The 18,988-nt window shown below is 33.4% G+C and overlaps 1 protein-coding gene, 1 long non-coding RNA gene and 2 pseudogenes across 2 annotated transcripts; 3 read left to right on the top strand and 1 right to left on the bottom strand.

The window, feature by feature from the left end:
* Positions 215–2,839, bottom strand: LOC104701049 (peptide chain release factor PrfB2, chloroplastic). The gene is made up of 7 exons (XM_010416678.2): positions 2,415–2,839; positions 2,107–2,319; positions 1,856–1,957; positions 1,641–1,778; positions 933–1,237; positions 540–693; positions 215–457 (listed from the first exon to the last, which is right to left on the bottom strand). Exons 1-7 carry the CDS (start codon positions 2,805–2,807, stop codon positions 323–325), a joined length of 1,440 nt encoding a protein of 479 aa, XP_010414980.1. The 5' UTR covers positions 2,808–2,839; the 3' UTR covers positions 215–322.
* LOC104701048 lies at positions 3,220–4,545 on the top strand (annotated as a pseudogene).
* Positions 8,701–11,115, top strand: LOC104701046. Its single transcript, XR_753706.2, has 6 exons — positions 8,701–9,631; positions 9,763–9,853; positions 9,962–10,063; positions 10,200–10,224; positions 10,336–10,438; positions 10,535–11,115. It is a non-coding gene; the product is annotated as an uncharacterized LOC104701046 (long non-coding RNA).
* On the top strand, positions 13,741–18,694 carry LOC104704580 (annotated as a pseudogene).

Genomic DNA, 18,988 nt, shown 5'->3' with positions numbered 1-18,988 from the left:
AAACTTCTCTCTAATTAAAAAAACATTTATCTATTTATTTCCGGAAAATCTATTTAACTTACAAAAAATATTTTTATATTTACAAAAAAAATAATTTTATTAAATAGTTTTAAAACCCGCACATCATGCGGGTCCTAATCTATTTTGATATAAATTTTATCAACCCATAACTGAATAACAAGAGTTTGTGAGTTATTTTGAATAACTTAACATAAATTCAAATTCAAACATATTAAAAAATGTTTGAAAATCATAAATTAGAATAACAGTTGATTTTAGGAAAACTCCAAAATCTTTTAAAATTCTGTTTCAATACACTACCTTAATGTCCTAGATCATCTTTGTCTAAAGAAGAAGATAAGAAGCTCAAGATGAAACCATCCAAGTCTCCTTCAAGAACCGAGTCCGGATCCGAGACCTCGTAGTTTGTTCTCAGATCCTTCACCATTCTGTATGGCTGCAAAAACAAAAAATACTCAGCTCGTTCAGCTAATAAAACTAAAAGTACAGGGGAATCATGTTAATTCGGTATTACATACATGGAGAACATAAGTTCTTATCTGGTTTCCCCAGCTGATCTCGGTAAGTGATTGTGTATGTTGAGCATTCATTGCTGTCTGACGAGCCATCTCCAGTTGGTCTAACCGTGATTGTAGTACCGCCATTGCTGAAGCCTTGTTCATATGCTGCGACCTGCATATGAAAATCAAGGATGGGCATAAAAACCAATCCAATCCAAAAGCAACACAAGTTCTTTCAAATCCAACAGAACCGAAGCAAAAACAACTCTGTCCTATAAATTTCTCAAAACCGTACAAGAAATAAACCCAAAAAAAAACCAAAAGCCAGCCCTATCCAGAATTCTTTTTTAGTTGAAAGAATAGGAAGAGTCGAAGAAAAATAACAGAGAAATTAAGACATTGAAACCAGACCTTTCGTTCTGACAAGTTGCTGTTATGCCAGTTGGTATGTGAATGATTCTCACAGCACTGTCGGTGGTGTTAGCGTGCTGTCCACCGGCTCCTCCAGAACGAAACCGCTCTATCCGGAGATCCGAGTCATTGATCTGCACACGGGTCGACCCATCACCTAGAATTGGAATCACCGCAACCGCCGCAAACGAAGTGTGCCTCCGTTTTCCACTGTCAAATGGGGAAATACGAACTAGCCTATGAACTCCAACTTCTGCTTTGGCGTATCCATATGCGTATTCTCCGTTCACTTTGATTGTCGCACGCTATTCAAGACAATGAGCCAACGGTTCAGAATTATAGAATTGACCAATTGCAGTTAAAAAATGAGATTTTGCAGTGACTATTGGATACAGAATTGGATCAATAAGTGAGCAAACGGTTATGGATGTGATATTAATAATTTTGTGTGTTAGTCTAGTGCAGGAGCAATATAACTAGCCTAATTACTAAGCCAGTTCAGTAACTATAGTTGACTGTGATAGCTACAGAGATAACATGACTTTGGGCCTCAATAAGTGGGGTGGTATTTAGGATTTTCTAAGTCCCTCTATGATATGTTGTTCTTGTTAAAGTGAACCAATAACGATTTCATCAGTTTGGATTCTATCAGATTCCTGTATTACAAATCTACGATTCATTCTATCTTCTACCAGAATAAAAGCAAACCTTGATTCCTGCAATCTCTCCAGGCGCTTCATCAACAACAGTGACTGAGAATTTGCGTCTTTGAGCCCATGTTTTATACATTTCCATTACCATTGATGCCCAGTCATTGCTCTCTGTTCCTCCAGCTCCAGCTTGAACCTATTGAACAGACTTTTTCAGCTTTATAATATGAAGCCAGAGAGAGAAAAATCTCATGCATTTTTTCTAAGAGTCACCTCAATATAACAGGAACAAGGATCATTCTCCGCAGATAATAAAGCCTCAAGTTCTTTCTCTTTTGAAACCCTTCTCATATCAATCAATGCCTTCAAAGTTTCCTGCAACAGAAATAAACAAATCAAGGTTAGCAATATTACAAGCCACATCGGCAGTTTTGGTCTCAACTCGTTTCCCCTACGACTTAACCGTCTTAAACTACAACCGGAAACAGTAAAGAAACACATGCCTAGAGTGCGAAAACTCCCACCGATTCTAACTCTGAATCATTCTCCTCTTTAGCGAGTTTTAACATGTCAATGTGTTCAAGCAGTTCTCTCTCAAAAGTCATAACTCCTTTCATTTTCCCCGTAAGCGAACCGTGCTCCCGGCTTATCTTACCAGCATGATTCGGATCGTTCCAAAGATCAGGCTTATCCAGCTCTGCAGATAACACTCTCAGCCTCACCAAGAGTTTCTTCCACTACCAAAACCATAACAAAGAGTAAAAACTATGTTAAATTCCACGAAGATTTGAGAATTCAAAGTGACAATGGGAAGCTTGTAAACGCAATTTACCTGTAATCGTCTCTTGATGACTTGAATAGACTGTGCGATCGCTGCAGCGTGGCTCTTCCAATCACTTTCACTCTCATCTAAAATCGGCCATTGATAAGCTATGATTCGTTCTACTGTAAGTCCATCACAAGTCGAAGCCACAGCTACAGCTTCTGAGCTCAGTGATCGAGTCGTGGAAACGAAACTATTCCTGGAATAAGCGTGATTCTGATTCTGATTCAGGTTAGAGATTTTTCCGAAATAGCTTGACGCAGGTGTTGAATTGAAGCTTCTTCTAGAAACCAAAACTGAATCAGCATCGGAGACAGAGTTGCAAGAAGAGAGAATACTACTTGCGATCTTGGTTCCATGGATGAATCTGCTTCGAGATCTTCTGATGATTAACGATAACATTTCGAAATTGATCAGAAGAAAATGAAAATTTTCGATTCTCAACGGAGTAGTTAGGGTTTGTGGTTTATTTAAAACGACGTCGTATAGACTTCGCGGATTCCGTTCAATTTGATTTCGGTTCAGATTCTTCGGTTTTACCGAATGTCCGGTTTAGGATCTAATAGAGAATATACGGTTTGGTATGTTTCGGTTCGGATTGAATTCTAAGTGAAATGTATCCTTTAATTTACAAAGAAACCTTTGTTCAAAAAAAAAAAAAAAATTACAAAGAAACATCGATTTTATATCGGTTTAATACGGTGGTTTGCTCGAATTAAACTAATCAGAATTTGGTTTGGTTATTAGATGAAGTATTTCGGTTTAGATGGGATCGGTTAATTCGAATTAAACTCTGCTCTTGTGTTTTATTGAAGACGATGCATTAACACAGCAATGTCCCTGCTTCGAAACCTCTCGTGCATCTCCTTTTCTGCAAATTCAATCATTGCAAAACCCTATTTCGCAATCTCAACCAACGCCATGGAAGCTACTACCTCTGAACTCAATCTCAATCACCCAAAACCCATTTCAGCTCCTCCACCACCGATTTCGAAAGACATTGAACTCAGAAGAGCAATGGAAGCTTCGTCAAAATCGAGTCTTTTCAACCTCACAAGAGACGATGTATTATACGAAGACGAACACTTCATGGCTGTGAATAAACCTAAAGGTGTTTACTGTGAAGCTGTTCTTCGCTCTGCTCCTCAAATCGTTCTTGGTGAGTCAATCTTAAATCTTAATTTCTCCATGTTTGCTTAATCTTTCACTCAATTCGATTTGTGGGGGGTTTTGTATGTTTTCAGATTCTTCGAGTGAGTTTCATTTAGCGAATAGATTAGATCGTGATACAAGTGGTGTGATGATCATTACCAAGTCTCATAAAGTAGCTGCTAAGCTTGTTAAGGCGTTTACAGAACATAAGATTAGTAAATCCTACATTGCTCTTTGTATTGGGTCATCTCCAAATTGGAGAAAGATCACGGTTTGTTCAGGTCATGGACGCTCGAAACACGGAGCTTGGCGTGTTTATGCTGCTTCTGACGTTGGTAAAGTCTTACCTGGTGGATCTTTTGTTAGAGATATGGAGACAAGGTTTGAAGTTGTATCTGTAAACGGTGTAAAAACCGAATCTTGTGAATTGGAGAATGTGGTTGTTGTTGAGAGGGAGCAAGAATTGAGTTGTGATGGAGATGATGATGATGTGATGATGATGATGATGATGATGATGATGATGTTGTTGTGGTTAGGGCGTTTCCACGAAGTGGGAGGACGCATCAGATTAGGTTACATTGTCTGTATCTTGGGATTCCGATTAGAGGAGATGTTAAGTATCATGGAAGGTATGAGTGGAGTGGAAGAACATTTGAGGGGCATGAGCTTCACGCTGAGTGTTTGTCGTTAGATCATCCGGTTACCATTGATCCTATTGTTATCCGTGCTCCGCTTCCGTGTTGGGCAGCCGAGGATTGTAAATGTAATGCTTAACGGATAGTGTGAAGATTTTGACCTTGGTTACATTCTGTTTTCCGGAATCTCATTTATCTGGAAAAGTTAAGCAAGGAGCAAGACACTAAAGAATCCATTTCTAAGATTTTGTCATATTATTAACATTTGTATGGCAAAGGGTGTTGCTCTACCACACGCCACTTCAATCTACAATTTAGTTAGTAGCTCCAGTACCGAAAGAGATGCACAATAGAAACAGTATAAATAATTATTTGATTATAGGTTATTGTAAAATAAATTTAACTAAAGCTGCACTGAACTTGGAACATAAGAGCATGCAAATGGGTAAGAATGGTTGACATATACTCCGAGATCCGCATCCGCTTCTTTAAAGGTTCGGCCAATATCCACTCCAACAATGTACGCTACGTTGTGAGTATGGCAGAGTGCTCCTTCGTAGGTTTCAGAAATCAAAGCATCCTTCTTCTCCTCCTCAATGAAGAAACTCACATCCATTTATGGAAACTCATGAGTTTCATAGTAAAAATGTGGTCTCACATTCACTGCTAAAATCACCTTGCTGTTCCACACCGTGTTGGGCTCAATCTCAGTCGTAATCCAAAACTCCATCACTAGTGTTTCACATCGGTGATGTAAAACCGCAAGCTGCTCTTCTCTAACATTAGATAGAGTCACAAGATCTGTAGGTTTCCAAAACTCAAACGGCAGAGACGATAGGCAGCCTAAATCTCTCTCTTGTAAAATCAAAAGAGAGTAGGAGACAATCATGTCCATCTCTTGTTTCAGCAAACCAGTATGTATTTCCCTTAAGAGAGACACTGTGGCTATGATAAGGTATACTGATCTTCTCTTCTAATGCGACATCAAGAACCCTCCATATATCAGAGTTAAAATCGTAGTCGTAGATTTCGTAATCTGTTATTTTGGCATTAGATTTAATAAATCTCAAGATTTTGTGCATGCCGCAAGAAGTTATGTGCCTCTCATATCCTAAAGCATACGAATATAGGTCCAATCGGTAGAAACTAGGCTTAGATTCGATCAACCGGGGTTGTCCACAATAAGGGTTCCAAACCATAAGCTTAGTTGTGTTTCCATGATGTATAACAACAAACCATCGCAGTGAATGACTCTCACTACATCTAATACATCTGAATCGTCTAGGCTATTAAATTTAGCTTCATGCTTCATACATGATATAACGTTGCTGTGGAGATTGACACTCGCCAAATAAACCCTAAAATTCAATATCATGATTACCTTGAACTCTTTTGCCTTTGCTGATGCTACTTTTGCTTGGCTAACGCGCGTGTTTCTTTACAAAACTAACATCTTTAGTTAAAGTATTCCACTTTTTGCAAGTAAATCGAACTGCTCTTAAAGACTTCACCAGAACCCTAGAGATGATCTCTTTCCGTAAAGCCCTTGGAAGATAAGACATATTCGTCATCGTTTCAACTTCCAAAAATACTCTTTATAGACTTCTTCCGACAATTGAAAACATCCTTGACGATGACAACAGAATAAAAGCCCTAAACACCTTAATTGAGTTGGTTTATGTCCACTAAATTGGACTTAATAGCCCAAAAACGATAACAATATTATTGTTTGGAAGTTGAATATTCTTTTTTTTTTCCTTTCTTTTTAAACTTTTATTTTCCTTATGGACAAGTAGAAATAGAAGAGCTTCTTGATTTGTTTCGTCTTCTTCTCTTCCCTACTGGATTAGTTTTTGCACAAAACTGGATCATAAGAGCTATATAGCACACAAGTGGTCCACATGTCCTAAGCAATACATAACTTTTCGATATATATGTAATCGACTACTTTCAAGTATACATTCTCTCCATTGATGCAAGCTGTGTTGTAGAGGCTGTTTTTGGTAATATTTTCATCTCCATCCTACCTTAGCAAAATATAAGTATTTCCTTCCAACGGTGTTGTGCCGCCTGCCGCGTTCATGTAACAATATATCTCAGTCATGAATGACATCTAGAACCCTACATGAATTAGATTTAAGATCCTAGATTCCTAGATTTCGTACTCAACCATTGGGTACTTACTACTAAGGTCATCATAATGATGTAAATACACCAACATTTAGTGGTTACGATTTATGTGGTTCTTATATCCGAGAGCACTATCGAATCAGTGGTAAGGATTTCTTGGTTACAATCATTGTCTCCTTGGTCGGAGGCTTTTCCCAGGCTGGTAGAGTACTCTAATTTCGCTTCAAGGGCGATCATTATAAGTTGCAGAAAATGATCCTCTTTCGATTGGTTTTCCAAACTTCCATTTACCACTTATAGAAAGAGCGAAATGGTGATTGTCATGCCATGCTTGTCTGCTGGCTATCTAGAAGATCAAACAAGATTAATAGTAACAATATATTATCTAATATTAAAAATTTTATATATTTGCATTGATCATAGTTTAGAAAATTATATAATTCTATGTAATCTAAACCTTCGGATAATAATAGTCAATATAATATTTCCTAAACACTAACGTGTGTTCTTCTCTCATCATCGATTCATCATTCAACAAGGTTTAGATGATCTATGACAAATATGATGGACTCAGAAGCTCTATCTTTACATTCTTAGTTTTAGACTCCGTTTAAAAGATTTTATAAATAATCTCCCTTATTTCGTAATAATGTCACATTTAACTAATATACTATATATATATATATATATATATATATATATATCTTAACATTTTTGAAGTACATTTTTGTGTCATCCTCTCTTATCTTTGTATCCAAACAAGTCTCAACTAAATTCTCTATAATTCTTACAACCAAACACAAGCATTTCCTTATTTGATAATATTAATTTCCTAAAAAAAATCTACCTAATTTAAATCAATATGTTAGATTAAAATATAATTCTTCTTGCACTTTTATTTAATCTTATATTTAATTATTTTAATTACTATTTAATACATAAAGTTAATAAAATTTTAGATTTTTTTCAGTATATGATGTGATTTGAATTTTTATAAACGGATATATATTTAAAAAATTTTCTTAGGATATTTATAACCAAACAAGTATATCCACATATAGAACTCGAAATACATTTTTAAAGTACAATAGGGTGCCATCACTTTTTGGTTTTTTGCCAACTTCGGGTCAGATTTTTAACTAAAATTATAACCGATTCAATTATCCGGATCCTCCTTAAGATTACTGTATATTTTGGGCCGGTTTTTAATTCATAGCGTACTTATTTACATCCAATTNTAATTCTTACAACCAAACACAAGCATTTCCTTATTTGATAATATTAATTTCCTAAAAAAAATCTACCTAATTTAAATCAATATGTTAGATTAAAATATAATTCTTCTTGCACTTTTATTTAATCTTATATTTAATTATTTTAATTACTATTTAATACATAAAGTTAATAAAATTTTAGATTTTTTTCAGTATATGATGTGATTTGAATTTTTATAAACGGATATATATTTAAAAAATTTTCTTAGGATATTTATAACCAAACAAGTATATCCACATATAGAACTCGAAATACATTTTTAAAGTACAATAGGGTGCCATCACTTTTTGGTTTTTTGCCAACTTCGGGTCAGATTTTTAACTAAAATTATAACCGATTCAATTATCCGGATCCTCCTTAAGATTACTGTATATTTTGGGCCGGTTTTTAATTCATAGCGTACTTATTTACATCCAATTAATGCCCATTGTATCTTAGGAAAGATCTAATTTACATACCTGAATTTTTAGGGCTGAGTTTGACAAAAATAATTGATAACACAAATTCTGTAATCACATCCCTATAATATAGCAACTAATTCAAGATGAATATATCTTAGGAAATATCTAATTTACGTTTAATAAACGATTACATATTTGCTAAGTTCTTATTAGCTTTAAATGTACATTATTAATCCAATAATATCAATTGAGAATCAAAATAAGAATATGTCATATCATTCATTCCTAAATCATAACTAACCAAATCATAAAATGTATATTCTCAACTTGCGAATCAAGAGTTTATACAAAACCTATCTACAACCGTTAACAGTATATATATATATATATATGCAATTCACCATCAACTACAATCACCACTAAACTATTACAGTATCATATCAACAAAATAATAAACCCGTGGTGTACTACTGGGTAAAACCTAATATATATATATATATATATATATATATATATATAGTTAACTTTCCTCACTCCTAGTGCTGCCACGTCAGCGACTCCTTTTTCTAATTAGACTAAATTTTCGAAACATTTTCTATTTTTTCGAAATTTACCCACTAAACATTTTCTATTTTTTTCGGGCCAAATCGTTTTAAAGGCCCAAATTATTGTTAACACATTTTAGTTTTCCCTTCCCACGAAACTCCACCCTGCCGTCTTCCTATCTGCGACTTCAACCGTCCCTTTCCTCCTTCGTTCTTTCCGTTTCACCTACTAAAGTTTTAATGCATATAATTCAAATTAATATTCGTCATTCCTCCACACCGTCTCATAGCCTGCCCTGTATTCCATCTCCATAGTAACGACTTATTGTATAACGGAAATTCATGTCGTTCGATGCTCTCTCTTTTAATTCACGACCCACTGCTCAGATTTTACTTTGTCTTACACTTCTTTTCTGACTAACATGACGAGAGCAGACAAGTGATGGCGAGAGGAAAAACAAAAAGAGAGAGATAAGAACAGGAACAAGAAGAGTGATGATTTCGATGATCTGCCAATTTCTTTTGGTTTCATACTCAATCCAAACAGCTCATCAATCACTTTTGTTTATTTCATTTCATATTTGCTTTGTGATTTGCTAACAATTTGTGTTTCTTCTGTATATGTTAATGCTAGCTTGGTTTGCAACAGGAACTTCTTTTACCCGGATTGCAGATACATCAACGAGAGACGACGCAGACTTGCAACAGTGGGTTCTTCTTTCTACGTTTTTGACCTCTCTAATTACTTTGTTGTAGAAAAATTGATATCCATATATATATTAGCAAGGGCCAGTATGTTGCATCGTTAGCAAGGGCTCTCATCTATTGCCATGACAAGTATGTGATTCGATATAAAACCAGAAAATTTGTTAATTGGTGCTCATGTTTAAGCTTTACCCACCCTAATGTTTTTTTTTTTATAAGCGAGTAATTGGAATGTTGAGAAACCCTTCTCACCTAATTAAGATTGCCTTTGATGTTTTAATTCTTATATTAGCTTTTTTGGTTTTTGTGTGTTAAATATTCTGACTGCAAGTGTTAGAGTGGAAGACTCAAAATGAGATTGGCAAGCTAGTAACAGACTAATAGTGAGTTTTCAGCTTTTAAATGTTCAATTTTTTGTGACCCATTCAATGACTCATAAATAATAATATTTAGCTAGATGTACTATGTTTATGAATATATCGATCTACTATTTTCTGATTCTCTATGTCGCTAGCTTGATACAGAAGATCTTGGTGCAATGGCTAAAGATGTGCTTAAGAATGTTCCACATGTCTGCTTCTAATTTCTAAACCTCACACAAAAAGGTTTGTTATTGACTTGGATATTTCTTTCTAACTATTTTGTTGGAGAGGTCGGTGGTTGGAATGATTCTAATTTTTATTGTTTTTTTCTCTGTGTAAAAATATTGACAGGATTCTGTTTAACCTCTTGGTTTCTGATAAGGTCATGCTCGATGCTTCGAAACAAACACGATGCTTGCAGATCTTTCGTTCTCTTCAAAGAGGTTAACCAAGGTTTGTCAATGTCATTAGTATTTATCTCAGACTACTTACGTAAGCATTGTGTCCAAGAGAACCGATTTGTGGTATCTATGTAAAGATAATGTCATATTGCTAATTTGCTATCACTAACATTAATCGTTTGTTTCAGGTTCTCACAACTTTGAAGATATTAGGTCAGATTTCTAAAATACGTAGATAAGATTTTTGATAATGGTGCTTGTGTTATTGTTTCCATTTTCATTGTGTCCTTTCTCTCAGATTCATCTCTTCTTATGTGTGTGCAGCTCTGTTATAGGAAGTGATTCAAGAAGAGAGCGAAAAGATTTACGTTATGCTCGATGGAATAATGCAGAGCCTCAGTGAAAGTAGGGTCCACCTCGATGAATGGTATACATGACTATACAATGTGAAGATTTCTATATGTGTCCTAGCACAAGAAGCTATTTCACTTAACAATATATTTTTCTGACAACTATCTGACAGGTGATGTTTCGGCTTTCCTCACAAGCATGACCAATGTTCAGAAAGCGAAGCTCTCAAAGAACCAGCTCAGGTTTGATCTCTCCAAGCTGAAGTTGCCAGAGTGAGCCGCGTCCATTGATCTAAGTTCAAATCAAGTGACGGGGTCGCTTTCAAGCCTGTTAAACAATAAGACAAGCAGCTTCTTAGAAGAGGTCCATCTCACCAACAACCAAATCTCAGGGAGGATCCCTGATTTCACAGAAAGCTTGAACCTGAACGTAACATCGGGAGCAACAAAATCAGTGGACAAATCCCAAGTTCAATACCAAACCTTGCTGAACTTGAGACTGGACATCTCAAGAAATCACTTTTTTTTTTTTTTTTTNACTCAGGAGTGATCCTAAAGGTTTCCTAGGCCCAAAGACTAATCTCCTAAAGCCGAGAGAAACCATGTTAAAATTCGAACCCCCGTGGCCAATGCTACTCGAACCCAGGTGGCGGGACTTTTCTCCCTTTATCACATTACAGGAGGCATACCTCAAGCCCTGGGACAGCTAGGCAGCTCAATTGGCTCGACATCTCAGTCAATGCACTTACAATTATATTGTTTCAATCTGATTTTGTTTTCAATTTCATCTAAAATAAATTATTATTACTACTTTTACTCGACCTGCAGAACACATAACTTAATCAAAGCACATATTCTAAGCCAAACAATCGCTTTTTATAGCAGTGGTAAAGCATAAAACATAGGCTTCAGTACTTGTCTATACAAAAAAGGAGTTACCAGTTATGTGAACTACAAAAAAAAACCCAATTTCTGGCAACTACCCTCAGAAAACTAACATCATCATAATAAAAACTTAATTTACAATTCATAAAAGCATCACAGATTTACCATGCATGAAAACATGGTTTATGCAAAATGGTTTTTTTTTTTTTTATACATCTTTACTATCTCGTTTATCTTTGTTTTGTTAACTTATTTGCCAGTCGTGTATTGACCAAGGTCTATGCAGAGGACATAAAAGAAAGACTAAAAAAAAGATACTCGAGTACTGAGTACTGTCCTATTTCATCATCCATCAAACGGACCCTACAAATATTAACGTTTTCAATAATAAATGTAATTCACATAAATACTTTATTGTAAACCAAAACCAAGAAAGAAAGAAAAAAAAGTTGATAATCTTTACAAATAAATGAAAAATCAGAGTTTTATACTTTACAAAGTTATTTTGCCCTTTACAAAATGTTGCGAATCTCTTTCACAAAATTAGACACTTCTTAAACTTTCAAATAATATGTATGTACATATATATGAGTTATAGCTATTAATATAATGTAGTGGTGTTAAGTATTTTGCTTCCAAATATCGGGTATAAGTACCAAACCTTGTTATATCAATATTTAGGGGAGTGTATTGAAACTATGATTTTGGAGGATTTTGTGGGATTTTGAAAATTTGGAATTTTGGTAGATTTTAGGGAAGTTGATATGATTTATGTTAAAATTTTTTCAAATCCCACTTAAAACCATGAGATTTGGATTTCTGTATTTTTAACTAAACAAATCTTTTCAAATTTTCTAGAATCCCTAAAATTTATTAAAATCAAAATCCACAAACTGCTTAGAATAACAGTGGATTTTAAAGTAGATTTTTAAATCATCAGTTTAATAACAGTGAGTTTTAATATATTTTTTAAAATCTATGATTGAATAATATAGGATTTGTAAATTTTACATAAATTACTTAAAATGTCAAGTTGAATACACCCCTTGGTAGAGAATTTGTCCATGAACGCTGTTGGATGTATATGTATATAATAATTGTAACTTGGTTGGTTGATTAAAATGGAAAAAAAATGTTGTCTCTACAAGATACGATCCAGATTCTTTATTTAGTTTATATTTATTTTCGTAAACAATGTTCATCAAATTCTAGAATGTGACGTTGAATTCTATATATACGTAAAATTTATATACTCGTACTACACTACTACTACATACAGTGGCGGATCCAGCCAAAGTTTGGATCAGGTGTAAAAAGAGCAAAAAATAGTTTTAGAAGGGAATTAAACCCTTCACCTCTTGATTGATGAGGTGCATTCATTACCACTAAACCACTTATATCAACAATGTTAATACAAAATCAAACAAATTTTATATTTCATCTGGTGCAGTTGCACCCCCTCTAACCTATGTGGATCTGCTCCTGACTACATAACATATCTTTATTTAATCAGAATAGGAGAAATTGTAATTGGGATAATAATAGTGAGTATGGAAAGAGAGTAGGGGCACTGCCTCGTAAATAAAGCAAAAAGTTAGGGCAATTGTTAATTTATATATCTTTTAGTTTAACAGAAAAAAAAATAAAAATAAAAAAATGTTTTATGGATTAGCAAAAAAAATATATACAGTATTTGGACTGGTTTTGAGTGAGGTTGACAAAAAAAGAAAAAGACTGGGTTGAGTGAGGTAGACAGAGACCGGGAGAGAAAGAGATAGAGACAAGTGAGAGAAAAAATAGGGTTTTCAGTGATTGCTTCTCCTGATCCTCCTCCTCCTGAAATAGTCATCGAATCATCTCAAGACTTAAGGTTCCATGTAGCTCACATATGGAAACATTACATTTCAACACAAGAAAATAACATTAACGAAGTTTTACTTCTTCTTCTTCTTAGCTTCAACTTGAGACTCTGAACAACAACAACAACCTAAAATTATGAGAACATTCAAAAACACAAATTAAAACTTGTGCATCTCATTTTACCGAGATAATTTCTGATCTTAGCATCCAAACTACAATTGTGCATGCTACTCAAGGCTATCGAGACATTCTTGTATATATATATACTAGATTTGAATTGATCCGTCGATGGACAGATTTTTATTTTTAATAAAATTGAAATTTAGGTTATTTTTGTACGAAAATGGATCAAAAAATTTTTTTTGAAGAAAATAAGTAGAGGATAGTTTTAGTATGTAAGTATAGTTATTTAAATATATTTTGTTTGTCTGAATAAACCAATTTACGTATTTTTATTTAAAATTATTATTTTCGTTATATTTAAATTTAATTATTAACATTTATTAAAAAATTATTAATGTTAAACTGTCAATATTTTTTTTTCAAATATTCACCATTATTTTCAAATATTCACCATTATCAATAATATTGCCAAGTTTAAAGAGAAAACAATCCAAAAATTATCCCTTAAAACATGATTAAGGTGAGTTGTTAGGGACTTAGGGGTAGCATAACTTGTACTATATATAAAAATATGTATATAAAAATCATTAAAAAAGTAATAATAAAAAGACTGAAAAACTTATGGTACCTACACATTAGCAAACATGACCTCTCATGCTTCTCCTTTTTAACATTTTTTTTTTGATATTTCGTAAATAAAAATAAATTAAAGAACTTTTGCATAATTTATTAAATATACTAAGATAACAAATTTTATTTATTTTGAAATAGTTTATTTGTTCCACCTAAGATTAATATACTACTAAATGCAGTGAGAAAGAGATAATCAAATGTAATCTATACTAAATAAAAGTAGGAGTTATAAGCTTCTAAGGCTATCCACATAGGATTTTAAACAACCTATCGGGATTTGACATGTTACTTATTAACATTTTTAAAAATTTCTAAAATTTTCTATATTAGGAATTATTTTAAACAACCTATCACGATTTGACATGTCATTCATTAACATTTTTTAAAAATTTCCAAAATTTTCTATATTAAGAATTTTTAGAAAAAGAAAAAATTTAAATAATGAAAATAAAAGAACTATGTACAACGTCCCACATCGGCTATAATATTTTCAGACAATTGTTCAAAACCAGTATAAATAAGATTAATATGCTTCCAACAACGAATGAGCAGGAAAGCTGGATTTATCAGGTGTTCAAATTTAAAGTTTTATTCGGTTTGATCCGGTTTTTTATTTGATCAAACTAAAACTTTAAAAAGTTTCAAAAAAAATATAATATTTAAAAATTTTAAAATTTAAATATTATAAATATTGAAACTTTTTAAAAAGTTCAAATATTATACTTCGAAACCTTTTAAAAGTTTAAAAATATTATAAATATTGAAACTTCTAAAAGTCTTAGCTTTTAAAAGGTTTCAAAATATTATAATTTTTAAATTCTTAGCTTTTAAAAGGTTTTTAAAAAATTATAATTTTAAAATTTTAAAATGTTAAAATATTAGAAATATTGAAACATTTAAAAAGTTCAAATATTAAAAATATTTAAACTTCATAAATGTTTTAAAATATTACAATTACTTAACCTCCATAGAAATTTTAAAATATTATATCTATACTATTAAAAATTTGAAGCTATAAACTCCTAAAGGTGTCCAAGCGTAGGAAATCGAGTTAGGGAAAGGTGTTTATACTAATAAAAATTTAAAGCTATAAACTCCTAAAGGTGTCTATACTAATATTATATCAAATAAATCCACGCGTAGTGTGCGTTAAAAACCTAAATCTAAGGAAATAAATAACTATGTACAACGTCCTACATCGGCTAAAAAAAGTGTGGACAATGGATGAGCAGGAAGCTTGATTTACCAGACGTCCAAGTTTTAAAATTTTATTCGGTTAATCCGGTTCTTTTTTGAGCAAATTAAAACTTTTAAAAAGTTTCAATATATTATAATATTTAAAAATTTTAAAAGTTTAAAATATTATAAATATTTGAACTTTAAAATTTTTTAGCTTTTAAAGAGTTTTAAAATATTATAATTTTAAAATTTAAAAGAGTTTAAAATATTATAAATATTGAAACTTTTAAAAGGTTTAAATATTTCTAATATTTAAACCAGACATAATTTTTAAAAATAATATTAATATTTAAACTCCATTGAAAGTTTAAATATTTAAAACTCTATAAAAAGTATAAGTTTCATTAATTTTTAACCATAAAAAAGTTTTAAAATATGTGCATAGTACTTAAAACCATGGTGGATATGGAGACTCATGCCGTGTGGTTATGGTAAGTGTGGTGGAAGAGCTATGATAGGTCAGATATGGGAAGGGAAAGGGGAATAAGAGAAAGAAAGTGAAAGGAAGAAGAAGACAAATGTTATGTGAAGGAGCCAACAAGCCAAGAATCTATAGAAATTGAGAAAGCTTCAATAAGAATTAAACTCAAAGATTTTTGTTTGTTACTCTCTGGCCAAGTAACTAATGGAAAGTGGTGCAATTTATGCTAAGAAACATGAACAGTTCTAAGATGGGTTATTGAGGGCATCTTTTAATGGTCGTAAGGATGTCCGATCGAGCTGAAGCTTTTATGTGGCTGGACCGAGTGTGAGATTTGAAGTATTCTGCATAGAAAGAAGATTTAGAGGAATCTACTTTCTTATGATTGTAATCTAAAACATCTAGCACCCAACAATAAAGTCTGATCATTGTCATTACAGCAGCACCAACCCAAACCTGAGTTGGGGTTAGATACTTTCCAAGAGCCATTATTTACAAAAGGAAGGTTATAATAATTTTGCATATTTAATGTCAATGTATAGCTATTTAAATAATTATTCAATCTCATTTTTGTAAGACAAATTCATATAAGAATACCCGCGCATAGCACAAGTATCTTTATTATAATATAAGAATACCCGCGCATAGCACAGGTACCTAGTGTTTATAATAATATCTTTATTATATCGAAGTAAATTATATTTTCATCAGATTGACAAAAATAATAAGTAATGAGAGAACTAGTGTCTAGTGGTAATAATAAGTAAATTATATTTTCATCAGATTGACGACTATAGATTCTACGCTATATCAGCTGAGTTCCCAGAGTTCAGCAACAAGGCCATGACCCTAGTCTTCCAATTCTCTGTCAAGCATGAGCAGAAGATTGACTGTGGTGGTGGCTACATGAAATTGCTTAGTGGTGATGTTGATCAGAAATTTTTTGGAGGAGAGACTCCTTACAGGTGCATAGTATATACGGTTTAATTCTTTCCACAAGCTCTATATCAACATCAGACATTCAAACATCACACTTATCTTTTTTATTACATGTAGCATTATGTTTGGCCCTGATATATGTGGTGAGACTAAAAAAGTAAATGCTATTCTTACCTACAATTAATGGAACAAACCACTTGATCAAAAAGGAGCTCCCATGTGAGACTGACCAGCTCACTGACCAGCTCACTCATGTGTACACCTTTATCCTCTGCCCAGATGCTACTTACAGTATTTTGATTGATAATGTTGAGAAGCAAACTGGTAGCCTCTACTCTGATTGGGATCTCCACCCACCAAAGAAGATCAAGGATCCAAGTGTCAAGAAGCCTGAGGACTGGGATGACAAAAAGTACATTCCTGATCCAGAAGACAAAAAGCCAGAGGGATACGATGACATCCCCAAGGAGATTCCAGAACCTGGTGCAATGAAGGTTTGAACCATTTTCTTGCATTGATGCAAAACCAAATTCTAAATTATCAGTTCTTGGTTTTTATATTTATAATTTTTTTTGTAAGCCTGAGGAATGGGATGAAGAAGAATATGGTGAGTGGACTGCCCCAACCATCCCTAACCCCGAGTAAAAAGGTGTATGGAAGCCTAAGGTTTGCTAGTTTTTTTTTTTCTGTCAAATGGATATATAAGATGTTGCTTTCCTCTCACGGTTGTCATATTTTATTGTAGAAAATCAAGAACCCTAATTACAAGGGCAAGTGGAAGGCTCCAATGATTGACAACCATGGTAATATCCTCTCTCTCTACGGCCATTTATATTCATAATTTCCATAGTATAGATGTTACAAAAGGCACCATGTCTCTAATATAGGTATGAGATTATGTTAGTCATGGATGCAACAATAGTATCCAGTGTACGATTTTTTTTTTATGCATGAGGTAATATTGGGATAAGCAAGTATATTTAATTTTATGTAGAGTTCAAGGATGACCCAGAATTATATGTCTTCCCCAAATTGAAATATGTTGGAGTGTAGTTGTGGCAGGTAATAATAAAAACAACTCGCGTCATGTGTTTATGATGGTATATGTTTTGAGACTGGCCATATGGTGTATTTTTTGGTATAGGTGAAATCTGGTTCTTTGTTCGACAATGTATTGGTAACCGATGACCCAGAGTACGCTAAGAAGTTGGCCGAGGAAACATAGGGAAAGAACAAGGATGTATGTTGATCAATCCTTGGTTCTTCATTTGGTTTATTGTGGTTAATATGAATCATAGCTAATATAACCTCGTCTCGTGTTACAGGCGGAGAAAGCAGCATTTGACGAAGTGGAAAAGAAAAAAGAGGAAGAGGTATAATGCAATCTTCCATCAAAAAAAAAATCTTGTCTAGTTCCAAATTTATAAGTGAAGTGGTAATCAAGAAATTGTATGTTTCTTTTTCGTTACTAGGAAACAAAGGAAGCTCTCGCGGAATCTGAAGTAAGACGTCTTGGGCTTCACAAATCATCTTAACATAATCTTTGTTTCTTCCAAGGTTTCTGATATTAATTCGTTATTACTACAGGATGATGAAGAACAAGAATATGATGACAATGAAGGAGATGACTCGGAAAACAAATCGAAATCTGAGGAAACCAAAAAATCTGATGTCGCTCATGTATGTCAATATGTGTTTATCTAACCTCTTTTTCAAAATTAATGCCAAAAAATTATAATAAGTTTGATTGTATATATGGCTAACTTTGTGATTATGATTTTACTGTAGGATGAGCTCTAAGCGAAGAAAGTGGAAATTAAAAGAAGATTTTAGAATCAAATTTGTTATTCAACCTTTTCTGTTTAATAAAATGTTTAACTCTAGTTTGGTTGGGATGTAGAACTTTTTAGCTAGTATGGTAGAACGGGGGGTGGCAGCTTTGTTATAAAGTTTATATCAATACATGTCATCATCTATATATTATATTACTGTATGTTCCAAAAACTAATTTCAAGAATCACATTTTATCCCCCAAACAAAAACTGAACATCGGCAAAAGCTTTCTTTTTGGAGGACTAATGTCGTTGGTTTTTCTGATTGCTCATCTTTGTGCTAGCTGACATTGGGTAATGCTCTTGGTAGAGTGAGTGAGCGTAGCTTGTTTCCTTTGGCTCTTGTAGTTCTGTTTATGCTTGTTCTCGTTCAATTTGGTTCAGCCACTTGTTCTAGATGAAGAGGGAATCTGTTCTAAGGGGGCTCTGTCCCATGTTCGAGTTTTAGGCTAAATTGACTGTACTAGTGAAAGTGCTTTCTTCTCAAGGAGTCATACTCGATACTTCTGAGTTGTCTCTCCTTTTTGGGCTACTTTGCGAGTTCTTCTAATAATTCTCTCAAGACTTACAAGATCGTTATCACTGCATCTTGACTCCCTAAGCTTCCAGGTTTACAGTTATGTCGATGCATTCAAGCTCGAATTAGTCTTTTGCTTCCGTGTTAGAAATCTTTTTTTTGTTCCTAGTGGTTCGGT

This window comes from Camelina sativa, chromosome 7, assembly GCF_000633955.1.
Source record: "Camelina sativa cultivar DH55 chromosome 7, Cs, whole genome shotgun sequence".
Lineage (NCBI taxonomy): Eukaryota > Viridiplantae > Streptophyta > Magnoliopsida > Brassicales > Brassicaceae > Camelina > Camelina sativa.
This window is presented reverse-complemented; position numbering and strand designations above follow the sequence as displayed.

What these genes read in the sequence shown, in the direction of transcription:
- LOC104701049 (XM_010416678.2), bottom strand. Translation starts at nt 2,807, where the DNA reads ATGTTATCGTTAATCATCAGAAGATCTCGAAGCAGATTCATCCATGGA. An exon ending in TCATCAAGAGACGATTACAG is followed by an intron (nt 2,320 to 2,414) that starts GTAAATTGCGTT and finishes TGGTTTTGGTAG; the next exon opens with TGGAAGAAACTCTTGGTGAG. An exon ending in CTTGTTCCTGTTATATTGAG is followed by an intron (nt 1,779 to 1,855) that starts GTGACTCTTAGA and finishes TCTGTTCAATAG; the next exon opens with GTTCAAGCTGGAGCTGGAGG.